Below are 14598 nucleotides of genomic sequence, written 5' to 3' on the forward strand. Positions count from 1 at the left end.
GCAATGATTCTTCAATAACAAGACAAAGCCTAATCAAAAAATGATGTTTCTTGGCAAAAAGAGAGAGGATGGGGCTGACAGCAGCATTCATGTGATGTGATCACAGCTCCAGCACTAAAAAAAAGACTTGTAAGTCTCTTTTTAAGACTCATAAATTTATAAGACTTATAAATAATGAGGAAGTACCCTATTATTCCAAGGAAAAATAAAGAGGGGGTGGAAATATGGATCAGATAAATAAATGATTTAAACACCTTCTAGCCCAATGGTAAGATACTCTGCCTCAATTACAAGGAAAGCACTATCATTTAATGATTTTAAAAGCCTTCTCATTTCTCCAGTCATTCAGCTGGCAAAGCAGTTCCCCAAGTCCTGCTCCCCATCTGAAACCCATCTGTCCAGTATTAGTTTCAGTAAAACGTTCCTTGTCACCACAAGAGTTTCCATTCATAACTCAGCCCGAGACAATGAAAGGTATTTCTACAAACAAATGGCTGGGAAAATCAACTGTGCTTGTTTATCAGCACATGTGCAACTAGGGTGCCATAATTAATCACTTAATTGCTCATGTAATAATTTAAAACATGCCACAGGGAAATCACACACTTAAACACATTTATCTTTAAGGACCATACATCTTTGCCAGGTGCTGGATTTCTTTAAAGCTGCAGCTGAATTCACAGGAACTGAAGTTGTTTGGCTCCTTATAGGAATAAGAAAAACACAGAGCATTGAATTCTTACCTTAAGTAGTTTCTGGATTGTATCAAAACTTTGGAGTGCAAGCTATGGAAATCAATAAAAGGAAATGAGCTCTGACAAAGTCTGTCTGGACAAAAAAGCTGGATTACAAATCTCTATCAAAAATCTGTAAATTAATCTAGTTAGGTATATCAGAATTCTAAATGCATCCTTAGTTTTTCTTTTAGAAGCTGTTTATTTTTTTTTTCTCTTGAACAATCTCTCTTTTATGTATTTTGACCTGTTCAAATGTCTCTCTCCTGGCTCAGCTCCACATGCCAGCTCTCAGGACAAGAGAGACTTCTGCTGGCTTTTGTGAATGCCCTGGGGAGAACACAAGCTACAGGCACAGAAGATTTTGCTCCAGAGAAGGAATAAAAGGAAAAATTATAGAAATTATGGAAAAAAAAAACCCCACCATGTAAAGGAAACACATAGGTCAGTTCTCTTCTGGCAGCTCTCACTGTTCCTCACCTGACCCATGGAGTGATTGTGCCACTGGCTCTTTCTATCTCTGCATTTCTTTTCTCAAGGAAGGTTATTGCTTCCATTACAAAGTAATACCAATTGTAATCACAAATTATCTTCCCAAGCACTCTCAATGGCAGCCCTTTAAATGAGCTTACACACAGTTTCCTCCATGCTTAGTATTCATATGGCATCCTAAAGAGGCAGTTAAGTTGTTGCTGTAAAAATTTAAATAGCTTCAGAGCCTTCTCCTTTCAGGTAACAGAGCAGAGATATTGCACTGCAGGCTGCATAAAATATTGGACCCCAAATGAGATACCTGCAATCAATTCTCCACATGGAAGTTATTATCATTTGACATGCCAAACAAAAATAAAAAAGGTTGCTAACCTCTTCTGACACTGCCTTTGCAATTGCAAATAATAAAAATTAAATGGAAGAGTTCAATGGAGAAACCAACTCTTGGAGCCCTCAGCTTCAGCATTCACTTATGGAATTGGAAAAATGCTTTAAAAATGAAACACTTACATGAACCTACATATTTGCAAAGCTGAATTCATTGGTTTTACTCATTCCCCCTGCATGAGGCCTGCACTGAGCCACAAAGGTTCTGCAGCCTCCACAAAGATTTCCAACTGCAGGAGGAGAACTGAGAAACTCCTTTCTTACCCTGGTCGGCACTGAACAAAAATGACAATGCTTTTTATGAGGGCAAGACCTGAGCAAAAGGACTGACAGTGTTTTCTAAGGTGGGGAACTCTGGTGGACCCACATCCCCATGCCCAAACATCAGTGTTCATCAGACTGAGAAAGGAAAAGGCACCTACCTCCCTGGTGGGGACGAGCACGAGCGCGTAGGGGCCATCGCTGCGCTGCAAACACACAAGAGCAGGGCTCTGAGAGGAGCAGCACTGAACAGAGCCCTCCACACCTCCCTGCTCTCAGCCAGCAGGCTCTCAAGGGCTTTACTGCAAGTTTGTGCATGACATTTTTGGGTATTTCTGCCCCATAGCTTTTAAAGAATCTACTTTTTCACGTATCAATCCTGCACTGTCTTCTCCTCGCGCTGGGGAAGCTGCTCACAGTCAGACCCAACATTTTATTGCACACTCTTGCTGTTTCACTCCTGTGTTTCTGAGCTGCAGGGATGCTCTTCTGTTTGATGCACAGCAACAATCTGTAGGTAGCAGCTGCAGGGAGTGACAATCCAGGATGACCTGCCAATGCTTCAACCCTTCAGTCAGGATGATCTCTTTGCATAAAAAGCTCAAGATCTGCAGCAGCATTTTCTGGTGTTTGATCCAAATTGGGAGCAATTACCCAATCCCAACCCATGCCAAAGATTAAAAACTTACTCCTCTCCCCCTAAAGACATGGCAGTAACCTTTGTTTTCAGTTCTCCCAGCTTCCAGCCCATTTCTTCTGCTCTCTACCTCTCCACACCTGATAATTTAGCCCATTTCCAATTTATCCTGCTGCATGGAGCAATGGGGAATGGCCAACATTGATCTTGTACCACCCACATCTCAAAAGAACTAGAAAATCCCATCTGTCACATGTACAAATGAAGGGGAATGTGAACTGTTTGTATGAAAAAGAGACAGTAATGACTACAGGAGCTGGATTTTATTTTTATTAATCTTAGAATCAAAATCAAATCTATTTAGTGCTGTTGGACCTACCTGTATTTTGGATTCCATTCCTTGCAAACACTGCACAAGTGGAATTCCATAGGCAAGAGTTTTACCTTTTTGTAAGGGAGAAAGTAAGAAAACTTTCTATTACAAAAAAAAAAGTGGCAATTACAACAGTCCAGCAAACCAAAACATCATTTGTCCCACCATTCTTGAACTACAGTTTAAGTTTCTATTAAGTTTCCAGAGTGGAAGACTGAGAAGCAATTCAATAAAGTGCTAATTCCAAAAGAGAGGTGGTGGTATCCCACTAAGATCTACCTAAATAAATGCAGTTAACACACCCTAAGGAAGGACAGTGACAGTTCAACACTGACCTGAACCAGTCTGAGATCTCACCAGGGCATCTCTGCCTTGCAGGAGCACAGGAATTGTTTGCTTCTGAACACTGGGTGACAAACAAAGCAGGGCAGGAAATGCAGATGCAACACAGGACACAATTCCAAGATTTTAACACACAAAATTCTTTATCCCAAATTCCTCCCCCTCATCTCTGCTGTGCAGCTATATCAGCTGAAGTGATTTCTAAGCAAAACCACTGGATTGGTATCAGATGTGATAAATTCAAACCAGATGAGTTTATGATTCAAGTACCACACTAGAAGGCAGGGACTCCCTACAAACCCAATAGCAAATAGGACAGTGGTACTGTGGTCTTCACAAGCCAATTACACATAATGAAATAATCACAGCTGATTGGCTTTTAGGGGTAAACTGCAATGATTTGATGTTGATTTGCTTACCTGGTCATGCTGCATATATTTAGGACGTTGTTTATTGTGGAGATCTAGAGAGATAATAAAGAGAAATAAAGGTTTTATTGTCTAACTGTTCCTTTTGTATAACTGCTCCATAAACTTCCCATGTCCTCAAAATACTTCTTAGTTAATCAGAATTACACACTGCTGTTTTTCTGTGGCTTTTTGGTATTACAGCTGCAAACAGTGAAGAGGGCTGGGACTGTGTCTGGGGAAAGGTCAGGGCATGGGTCAGCACCTTGAGTGACAAAATCAGGTGAGGTATTCAGGTCACCATGAATAAAAGCTCTCTGCCCTCCACCCAAAAATCCACATTTTTGTGGCATGCAACCTTCCTGCCACTCACCAGATGTGGGTGGAGATCCAGCTGGCTGAAGGAATCTGTAGTGAAAACATTTTCTTGCACTTGCTGCACTTCTTTTCTGAGTTAGGAGAAACAAAACCAAAACACTCAGTAGGGTTAAAAATTATACAACAGCATTCCACATAATCAGCAATGAAAATCCATCTACAAGCAACTTGCCAAGCAAGGGTGAGAATTCAAGACACTGAATTTCAAGGCATTACAAGGTTTTTTTTTCCCCTCCCAGTTTTGTAAAATACCTGTGAATTTCTGGGATGTCTGGGTTGTTTTTAAACAGGCTGGACGTCTTAATGAAAGGTCTGCTCTTCTGGCTTTCATTTTGTTTGTCATTCAGCTGCTTCTTAGGAGCAGGTTTTTGTGCTGAGCTTCCCTCCTCCCTCCTGTCAGCCTCGGTGGGACCCTTCCTGAAGGTGTTGATGGATAATTTACGTTTGCGTTTCACGGGGGGGTTTCCATGCGGTGACTGGAGCTTCCTCTTCAGAGCACCAGATTGCTTTAAAGTGAACAAACAATCCGGATCAGCAAACAGCAGAGCCTTATCTTTGGAACCCGCCATTCCATGACTAAAGAAATCAAAGTTGGTTTCTGCAGCTACACAACTCCTACTCCAACAGATCCACCACCGTGCCTGAGACCTCTGGCACTGCTGAAATGCGAAGAGCAATCTGAAAACATATCTAGCGCTCATTCCGAAAGGATTTCATTCAACTTCTCCATTGACTGGACAGAACATGCTTTAAAAATGTCTCTCAAACGCATTTTAGAGCCTGTGCAGACGAAGCGAAGGGCTCGGAGAGCATCGCCCGCACCCGCCAAGGTAACGCTGACAGCCAGGGCAGCGCCGCAGCCCGGCCGAATCTGCCCGAGCGCCCCCGGGAGACACCTGCGAGCCCCGGGGCCGGATCAGCCCCGGCTCGGGCTGGGGGGAAGCCAAAAGCTCCATTTAAAAACTTGTCGGACGCTGCCTCCCCACCCTGGCACGGTCTCGGAGCGCCCCGTGTTCCGCTCCCGTATCCCCTGTCCCGCAGGACCCCGTGTCCCGTATCCCCTGTTCCGCAGGACCCCGTGTTCCCGACCCCGTGTTCCCGACCCCATGTTCCCTATCCCGTGTCCCGCAGAACCCCGTGTCCCGTATCCCGCGTCCCGCAGAGTCCCATGTCCCCCACACCTCTCCCCTCCCTTCCCCTCCGCTCGTACCCGGCCGAGGCCGCGCATCCCCACGCCCGCCGCCATGTCCCGCCCGCTCCTCCGCAGGGCCCCGGGGCCGCCTCGGGCCCGGCCCGGTCCGTGAGGGCGGCGCGGCGGCGGCTGCGGAGCCTCCCCCCGAGCCCGGAGCTCACGCGGCTGCCCCGCACACCCCGCGGCGCTGCGGGGGCTCCGTGAGGGCTCTCCCCACCCCGCAATCCGCGCTCCCGGGCCCGCGGGGCGCGCAGGCGGCAGCGGGACAGCCCCGGCCCGGCCCGCCGGGGGCTTCGGCGGCGGCGCGTGCGCGCGGCCCGTGAGGCGGCGGTAACATGGCGGCCGCGGGGCGGGAGGAGCCGCCGCTGGGGCTCGAGGCCGTCGTGGAGGAGGCGGCGGCAGCGGCGGCGGCGAGCGCTGGGTTCCGGCTCACGGCGGTGCGGCGAGAGCCGGCGGTGCGGCTGCAGCACGGCGCCAGCGGGCTGGAGCCGCTGGCCTGGTCCGAGGACCACCGGGTGTCGGTGAGCACGGCCCGCAGCATCGCCGTGCTGGAGCAGCTCAGCGATGTGCACAGCGGCGGGCAGGACATGGTCATCCACCGCACCGCCGTGCCCGCGCCCGCCGCCGCCTGCATGCTCAAGGTGAGCACCAGGCACGGCCTCGTCAATGTGAATAAATGTCTGAAGGGGGAGGTGGCAAGAAGAGGGAGCATGGGGAGGTTCAGGTTGGACATCAGGAGGAATTTCCTCACAAGAAGGGTGGTTAGACATCGGAATGGGCTGCCTCGGAGGTGGTGGAGCCACCGGCCTTGGAGGTGTTCAAGGAACGACTGAATGTGGCTCTGGGCTCGGTGATCTCAGAGGCTTTTCCAACTTTAATGATTCTGTGTTTTTTCACGATGGTGCCAAGCTGTAAGACAAGAGAAACTGGTGTAAACTGATAGACGCGATGCTGCACCTGAACATGAGAAGAGCTTCTGTCCCATGCAGAATCCAGGGAGCGTCTGGAGTCTCCCCCACTGTGCTCCCTTCCAGCCTGACCCATCCCGGGATGCTGATCCCCCTCTTGGGGAGCTGCCCCTGCCCTGCCCAGAATTTGCTGTAGAGTCTCTTCTTTTAAAAGTGTAAGGGAGAGAAAACCATATCCTAGTGATGTCCAGGGATTCTGAACTTCAGCAGTTTTTCTGAGAATCACTTGAGCTCCAGTACAGTTATTTCAATACAATTTTAAGTAGGAATCTTCCTTTGTTTTGCTACTTAAACTGTAGGATTTTTGCAGTAGGGATTTATCTGGTCATCAGGGGACTGTCTGACTTTATACAAAGATGGCAGATGTGGGTGAATATCTTATTTAATAATAGTTTTGTTGTTATGACTCTGATTTTATTTTCCAAAACAATGCTGAGAATATGGAGTAGAGTTGAAATATTGAGTGTTTGCATATTATGCCAGGTATCTTTAGGAGAACAGAAGTATGAAAACAGGCTCTTTGATTCAGCAGACAAAAATTCAGTAGCTGAGAGTCAAAACTATGCAAATTCAGGGCATTAATGAAGCTGAAGTCTTTAGGAGTGACATCAATTAACCAGTGTGGTGTTGGTTGTGATTGTGGATGTTCTGTTTCAAGAAGGAATTAATTCCAGGAAAGTCTTCCAAAAAAAAAATCTGTACAATTATTTTAAAGGTTCTTTTTGTTCTCTTTTAGGTTGGCCCAAAGAAGGAGGTGGCTGAGTGTAAGGAGAAATTCGCCAGCTCGGTGGATCCCACCGTCAGCCAGACCTTTATGCTGGACCGAGTGTTCAATCCCGAGGGGAAGTCCCTGACTCCCATGCGGGGGTTCAAATATTCCAGCTGGTCCCCTCTGGGCTGTGACGCCAACGGGAGGTGCCTGCTGGCAGCCCTGACCATGGACAACCGCCTGACCATCCACGCCAACCTCAACCGGCTGCAGTGGGTGCAGCTGGTGGACCTGACCGAGCTCTACGGCGAGCGCCTGTTGGAGGCCAGCTACAAACTGTGCAAGGCTGACACTCCCTGCGGGGAGCTGGGAGATTTCCCCGAGTTCCAGCGGCGGCACAGCATGCAGGCCCCGGTGCGCATGGAGTGGTCGGGCATCTGCACCACGCAGCAGGTGAAGCACAACAACGAGTGCAGGGATGTGGGCAGCGTGCTGCTGGCCGTGCTCTTTGAGAACGGCAACATCGCCGTGTGGCAGTTCCAGCTGCCCTTTCTGGGGAAGGAATCCATCACTTCCTGCAACACCATCGAGTCGGGAATCAGCTCCCCCAGCGTGTTGTCCTGGTGGGAGTACGAGCACAACAACCGGAAGATGAGCGGGCTGATCGTGGGCAGCGCCTACGGCCCCGTGAAGATCATCCCCGTCAACCTCAAGGCTGTCAAAGGCTACTTCACGCTGAGACAGCCCGTGGTCTTGTGGCAGGAGATGGACCAGCTGCCCGTGCACAGCATCAAATGCATCCCTCTCTACCACCCCTACCAGAAATGCAGCTGCAGCCTGGTGGTGGCTGCCAGAGGCCCTTACGTGTTCTGGTGCCTCCTGCTGATATCCAAAGCGGGGCTGAACGTCCACAATTCCCACGTGACGGGGCTCCACTCCTTGCCCATCGTCTCCATGACTGCAGACAAGCAGAACGGCACGGTGTACACCTGCTCCAGCGACGGCAAGGTCAGGCAGCTCATCCCCATCTTCACAGACGTTGCTTTAAAGTTTGAGCACCAGCTGATCAAGCTCTCGGAGGTGTTTGGCTGTGTCAGGACTCACGGAATCGCCGTCAGCCCCTGCGGGGCGTACCTGGCGGTCATCACCACCGAGGGCATGGCCAACGGGCTGCACCCCGTCAACAAAAACTACCAAGTGCAGTTTGTCACCCTCAAGACTTTTGAGGAGGCAGCTGCACAGCTCTTGGAATCTTCTGTTCAGAACCTTTTCCGGCAGGTGGACTTGACGGATCTTGTACGCTGGAAAATCCTGAAGGATAAGCACATTCCTCAGTTCTTACAGGAAGCACTGGATAAAAAGATAGAGAGCTGTGGTTCCACTTACTTCTGGAGGTTTAAGTTGTTTCTCTTGAGGATTTTGTACCAGTCGATGCAGAAAGCCCCCTCAGAGGTCACATGGAAACCTTCACACGAGGATGCCAAAATCTTGATATCAGATTCCCCTGGGCTGGGCAGCACTGAGGATGATCAAGAGGAAGGAACTTCGAAACAAGCCAGCAAGCAGAGCCTGGGGGACACAGGCAAAGGTGTGGACATTGATGACACTGCAGAGGATTCTCTCCATCAGTCAAGTGACACTGGAGGCCGTGAGCCAATGGTAGAAAAGCTGCTTGAAATACAGGCACAGATTGAGGCAGTAGAAATGCACTTGACACGAGAACACATGAAAAGGGTGCTGGGAGAAGTTTACCTGCACACGTGGATTACAGAGAACACCAGCATTCCCACCAGAGGAGTCTGTGACTTCTTAATGTCTGACGATGGCTACGATGACAGAACAGCACGAGTAAGTGGCACCTGTGCTCGGGGGATTCTGTGTCACTGTCACATCCTTCTCCCCCTTCCTGAAAATGCACCTGGGCTGGGCAAGAGAGCTGTGATCACGTCACCCTTGCCAGTCAGATTCAGCTTAAATTGTCCTTCCTTGATACTGTGAAATAGGAGGGAATGTAAATGCAGATGTTGAAATTTGGATCAGGTATAATAATCATCATGCCCAAGTTTTTGCAGAAGAGGGGAGAGGACTGGAGTTATTGTGCTGCTGTCAGTGGGTTTAGAACATGAACTGATTGAAGGATGTTTTGTTTTCATTACTGAGTTTATTTAATCCATTGTCTTTACACAACTCAAGATGTATTTCCTCTAGTCAGTCACACTGCAGTTCTGATGTTAAGAGCTGCAGAAGTCTCTCTCCTGAAGTTACGGTTCAGGTGGTCCATCAGGTGTCACTGAGCCTTCAGTGCAAAAATCAGTTTCAGAGGGTCAGAAAGTGGTTGTGTTTCATGAATTAAACCCAGGGATTCAGAACTTCACTAAATTAATGAAGCTGCCTTTGTTACAACACACATGGCCAGCACTTTCAGGCAACCTGGCACTTCCTGCACTACAATTAATGAGCATAAGTGAATGCTAGGCCAGGGAACACTTCCCAAACTTGCAATGTCCCTACCACTGTCAAAGCCTGACTGCAGGGACAGTATCCTGACTGCTGTAATGTGCACAGGAAACATTTGTGGCCAATGATGCCTGCACAGGGCACTGAAGTTCTCTGAATACAGAGGGGACACAAAGGCAGCTGTGGCTGCATCAGCTTCTCAGCTCTTAAAACTCAATGACAGGAATGGTTCAGGTGTCTCTGCACCTCTTTGTATGAGCAGAGAACAGTTGTTTTCATACCCAGGTCTTTAAATCACCTGAACTCTAAAAATCCACCTTTATACTGCATCCAGAGAGAGGAAGGAAGCACGTGTCCATCACTGGTGTTCTCCCTGCTGGCATCACTGCCAAGTGTGGCCATCAGTACCTCACTGGCAAAGTGCTCTGGCACAACTGCTGGGTTGTTCTGGCATCCAGTCACTATGAGTTGAAAGTTTGAGAGGTTGCTTTTCTGATCTTAGAGGAATCTTGTTTCATTTTATAGCGATGAAAAGCGACTTCTAAATTGTATTTTATCTATTCCGTTTGCTGTCACACTTAAAAGGTCCCTGGGATGTGGTTTATATCTATTGAAATGGCACAGACAAATTTGATCACATAAATGTTCTGCTATAAACGTTCTGCTCCCAGATGACTGCTGAAGACATCCAGGGAATTTCTGAACAGGAATTTTTTTTTAGCACATCCACTGTGATGGGCATGAAGGAAAGCATTGCTGTTATGGTCAGTTCTTTCAGTACTTTTAAAATTTGCAAGGAATTACTGTTTTTAAGGTTTGTATGCCTTTATTGTGGGACAGAAATCTTCAGAACAAAAGGAGAATAAATGAATACTTACTGATACACTGTATTTTTTACATTTTGATTTTTTTGGGATTCAGCTTATTCTGTGTCACTCTGAAGTCACAGTGAAGTGTTCCCAGCCTGGGCTGTCTCACCCAGTGCCTCCTGTGTGTTCCAGGTGCTGATTGGGCACATCCTGAAGAAGATGAACAAACAGACCTTCCCTGAGCACTGCAGTTTGTGCAAGGAGATCCTGCCCTTCACGGACCGCAAACAGGCCGTGTGCTCCAACGGCCACATCTGGCTCAGGTAATGGGCTCAGTCAGCCACAGCTTGTCCCCTCCTCTGGGGAATTCAAGCAGCCTTCAGGAGCTCTCTGAACCACTTGTTAGCAGTGAAAAGGCATGAAGCATCTCAGCCATGCTGCAGGTTTTTCTGTCCTCTCCATCAGAGCCAGGGCACCGGAGGTTGGATTTGGTTCTCTTAGCTGGACAATGTTTTTACTTTTGAGCATCTTTTTTGGGAGGAATATGGGGTCAGGGAGAAAGCAGGCAAAGGAAAATTGAGGACAAGACATCCTTGGGGACATCACTTGAAGGAGGGTTTGTTCAAGCTCCTTCAGCATTTGAAAACTAAAGCAGTTTAACAAGAAATGATAGAGAACAGGCACATTGAGAAGTCAGAGAAATTCTGGAACATTTAGAAAATGAAATCTCCTGTACCAGTGTGGGAGGTGCATGGAGAGAAAAGCTGTGCCTAACAAGTTTGGTGTGCTAGTTTGGGTCAATAGCCATGGCCTTAAGGACACCCTGGTTCTTCCCTGGGCAGTAGGGCCTCAAGCTTTTCAACTCCTTTGCTGTATGCTAGAGTTTTTTTGTCAATGATATATTGATTATTGACCTTTCATTTTTGTGTCCATATACAGTTTGGTAGACTTGGGAAGTTTCATTTACCCAAATTAGTAAATCAATAATTTTCATATTTAATGGGGTTCATTACTGCCTTTACTCTCAGAAAGCAAATTGTGAACAGAACCCAGTCAGGGCATAGATCATAAAACAATAACCCCAAACCTCTTGATAAAACTGCTTGTCCTTTCACAGGTGCTTTCTGACCTACCAGTCCTGCCAGAGTTTGGTGTACAGGAGGTGTTTGCTTCACGACAGCATCGCACGGCACCCAACCCCAGAAGGTAAAATGTTCCTGGGCCAAAAGGGGCAGGATTGGGGCTTTTAAACTTTTATCTACAAAATAGCTTGAATTAGTTTCACTGACTTTACTCTGCTCTTCTAGGCAGTTCATCTGTAAATCTCTGCATTTCACAGTGTTCTGGTTTTGTCTGGGCATTAGTGACGTGTTAATTGCAAATTAATAACTGCAGAAATTGAAAATGAAATCCAGGTAAATGCATAATCTGTGCTGGAATGCTGCAGCAGTTAGTTTGATATTCAAGTTGAATAGATCAGCATCCAGTCCTGCAGGAGGGATAAAGAAGCAGGAACCAAGGAGTGTCTTGTGAGGGATCAAATTTCAGTTTAGAAAATGAGAACACTGCAGTTGTGCTGGGGTGATCCTTTACATTTTTCTCCTATATAGCTATGAGCATGTAAGGATAAAGCTTGGAGTGTTCCACCTTAATTTTGTCCCCTGCTGAAGTGGAATTTAAACTGCCATTACTTGAAATTTCAGGGCAGAAACAGAGTTGGATTTCACTGAATTCTCAGTCAGTCCTGCATGTGAATATATACAAACTGTCCAGGATTCCTGTTGAGTTTGTGCATCTCAGGTGTCATTCCTCTGTTCATCTCTACCTCTAGCATTAAACAGCTTGTTTTCTTATTTGCAGATCCTGAATGGATCAAGAGGTTATTGCAGGGACCTTGCACCTTCTGTGATTCTCCTGTGTTCTAGAGAAAAGCTGTGTCAAGACTGAAAGTATTTTCTCTACTGCATAAGCTCCTTTCAGCCTGGGAGGACACAGAGCCAGGAACACAGACTCTGCTGGAGGGGGAACACCTTGACCACAGCCCTGTACATAGAACATCACAGGTTCTACCAACTCCTGAAACCCAGAGCCCATTCCATGCTCCAGAAACAGGAATACACCTGGAAGAGCCAGTTTGAAGCTGCTTGGAAATGCACCCATGGAAGCCTCAGCAGCTGGACACTGACAAGGAACTGGAGGGTTGAGCACAGTGGGAATTGTCCTTACTGCCTGATGCTGGTGTCAGTTCCCAAAAGCTGGGATGGAACAGCAGAGCTCCTCTTGAATGGTCTTGGTGGGTAGAAAAGGCTCCAGCTTGCAGTGCTCTCCTTTGCTTTTTAACCACCCTGGCATTTGCTGTAGAACATGGAACTCTCCAGATAATCAATCCATGGTTCTGGTGTCTTGCCCAGAGAAGCAGATGCCAGTTGCAGCCATATCAAAGAGTTTGGCCATTACATGAATTTCACTGAAAGTCTAGAAGAGTAACTGCCTGAGAAATGTAACAGTGTTTCAGTCAGAAGGGTGATATTGGTCAAATAGGGATCAGTAAGGATCATTTTTAAATATAATAATTATTAAACTAATAGCAATTAGCTTAAACACTAATATATATACATATATATAAAATTTCCAATGCCCTTAAGTCTTTTGCCCCTTTCTTTTCCTGAACTGAGTTCTAATCCTTCCCAGCTCTTGCCAATGTATTTGCCTTTGGTTTCACTTAACCCTATACCAAGAGGAATCCTCTTCCAGGGAAACTCAGTTACCAAAAGCACTACCAATTAACACTACTGTCAATTAAATTCAGAGTCTCCCTCATACAGCAGCTGAGTTTTACACAATCACTCCCAGCTGACAGTTTTTCTTTTCATAATAGCTCAGTAAAAAACCCAAAACAAAGCGAGCACCCCAAACCCAACCCCACCATGGCTGACACGCTCCAGGTAGGGCCAAGGAGGCTGGTGAAGCTCTTTGTGCATCCCAGAATGGTTTGGGTTGGAAGGAATCATAAATCTCATCCCATTCCACCCCTGCCATGAGCAGGGACAGCTTCATCTGTCCCAGGGTGCCCCAGGCCTGGCTTTGAACACTTCCAGGGATTCAGGAGCAGCCACAGCTTCTCTGGGCACCCTCACAGGGTGGATTTTTTTCTACTATCCCATCTAACCCTTTTGAAGCCATTCCCCCTTACCCTGTCATTCCTCTTGTAGAAAATCCATCTCAAGTGGCTGAGCCCAGAAATTTATTTTGCCTTCTAATTGTCCTATCAGAAAAAAACATCTTTTTTTGCCACCTGTTCCTACAGAGAGCAGAATCCTTTTCAACCTCCTATGCAGTGTTAGAGGAATAATACCTCCCAAATGTGTGTGGTTACTTGGTACAGTTTGTCTTGTTAACTCTAATCCATGCTGGCAAATAATCCTGAGTTTGTGTATTTCCATTCTGCAGAGTACCAATGGCAGAGGTGTCGCCCTGTCTGTGATTCCTGACACTTTCCCTGTGTGGGAAGTGCTCCACAGCTGTTGAGAAATCATGGAATTGTGCTGACACTGTCAGTGTCCCACCAGTGCATGTGTGATTGGTGCTTGTTTCCTCGATTCAATGACTATGCATATTTTGTTCATGTTCCTTCACCTTTAATAGGAGCACATTTTTTTTCAGCAAACGTTAAAGTCAGCTGTCCTTCTGCTCAGTGTCTCATGCATTAAGCATGACCATGCATTGACTGAGAAGAACATTGCTGTAGTAGCCTAGAAATATCAGAAGCACATTCATCTGTAAAATAATTAGCCTTGTTTGTAAATATCCTTGGAAGTGATACCATAATTGTATTAAAGAAACATTTAGTTTTTTATTGCTGTGCATTGAAAATTGAAATTACTTCAGTGTGTCTGCAGAGAAGGGAAATGTAGCTCATGTTGGTGTCAGTAAAACAAGGAGTGACCTCGATACCCAGCGTGTGTGGAGTTTGGGGCCAGCTCTGGTACCTGGGACAGAACTTCCCAGTGCTGCTGGGGCTTGGGGGGACAGAACATCCATTTCCATGTGAGCTGTTGAGAAGGCATTTTAAATAATAAGGAGCTGCAAGTCCTTGCCCTGGCAGCTGTGACCAGCTCATCAGTAAATGTTCCAGGTTAGAAATTCTGCCTGTGGAGAAGGGGAGGGAGCCCTGCAGAACCCTGGCCCAGTGCTTTCAGAAAAAGTCAAAGAACATTTCTTTGGCTGTGGCTTAGAACACCTTAAAAATATCCTGATCTACTGAAATGTTTAAGTCTGGCTGACCCAAAGGTTCACATGATAACAGATTAGATTGGTTCTTGCTGATCATTTCTGGCAGTTCCCTTGAATTTCCCTGGACTGAGTTTTAATGCTTTGCCATGGAGATGCTCTAGCACACCTCACATTAACATTGCAGCATTAATGTTTATTTTCCCTGTCTTTCAAGGCAGC

The 14598-nt window shown here is 46.8% G+C and overlaps 2 protein-coding genes across 3 annotated transcripts in view; one reads left to right on the forward strand and one right to left on the reverse strand.

Moving 5' to 3' along the window:
* The window catches only part of DDX31 (DEAD-box helicase 31), a 43009-nt gene extending 37719 nt beyond the window's left edge, over nucleotides 1–5290 (reverse strand). The window contains exons 1-8 of the mRNA XM_042779872.1: nucleotides 5222–5290; nucleotides 4264–4517; nucleotides 4007–4082; nucleotides 3646–3689; nucleotides 3220–3290; nucleotides 2891–2955; nucleotides 2036–2080; nucleotides 744–785 (exon numbers count right to left, since the gene is read on the reverse strand). Coding sequence (XP_042635806.1) covers nucleotides 744–785; nucleotides 2036–2080; nucleotides 2891–2955; nucleotides 3220–3290; nucleotides 3646–3689; nucleotides 4007–4082; nucleotides 4264–4517; nucleotides 5222–5257 — 633 coding nt within the window. The 5' untranslated portion in view covers nucleotides 5258–5290. The remainder of the gene's footprint in view (nucleotides 1–743; nucleotides 786–2035; nucleotides 2081–2890; nucleotides 2956–3219; nucleotides 3291–3645; nucleotides 3690–4006; nucleotides 4083–4263; nucleotides 4518–5221) is intronic.
* Nucleotides 5291–5645: 355 nt separating this feature from the next.
* On the forward strand, nucleotides 5646–14099 carry GTF3C4 (general transcription factor IIIC subunit 4). Of its 2 annotated transcripts, XR_004419874.1 has the most exons (6): nucleotides 5711–5844; nucleotides 6908–8728; nucleotides 10339–10469; nucleotides 11264–11352; nucleotides 12007–12439; nucleotides 13597–14099. XR_004419874.1 is itself a non-coding variant. In XM_033077753.2 (5 exons), the coding sequence occupies exons 1-5, from the start codon at nucleotides 5791–5793 to the stop codon at nucleotides 12069–12071; spliced, it is 2160 nt and encodes a 719-aa protein (XP_032933644.1). In that variant the 5' UTR covers nucleotides 5646–5790; the 3' UTR covers nucleotides 12072–13202. The 2 variants fall into 2 exon arrangements, 1 of the variants encoding a protein (XP_032933644.1); XM_033077753.2 differs by lacking the exon at nucleotides 13597–14099 and having other exon boundaries at nucleotides 5646–5844; nucleotides 12007–13202.
* Nucleotides 14100–14598: the final 499 nt, after the last annotated feature.

The sequence above is a fragment of the Catharus ustulatus genome, chromosome 21, assembly GCF_009819885.2.
Source record: "Catharus ustulatus isolate bCatUst1 chromosome 21, bCatUst1.pri.v2, whole genome shotgun sequence".
NCBI lineage: Eukaryota > Metazoa > Chordata > Aves > Passeriformes > Turdidae > Catharus > Catharus ustulatus.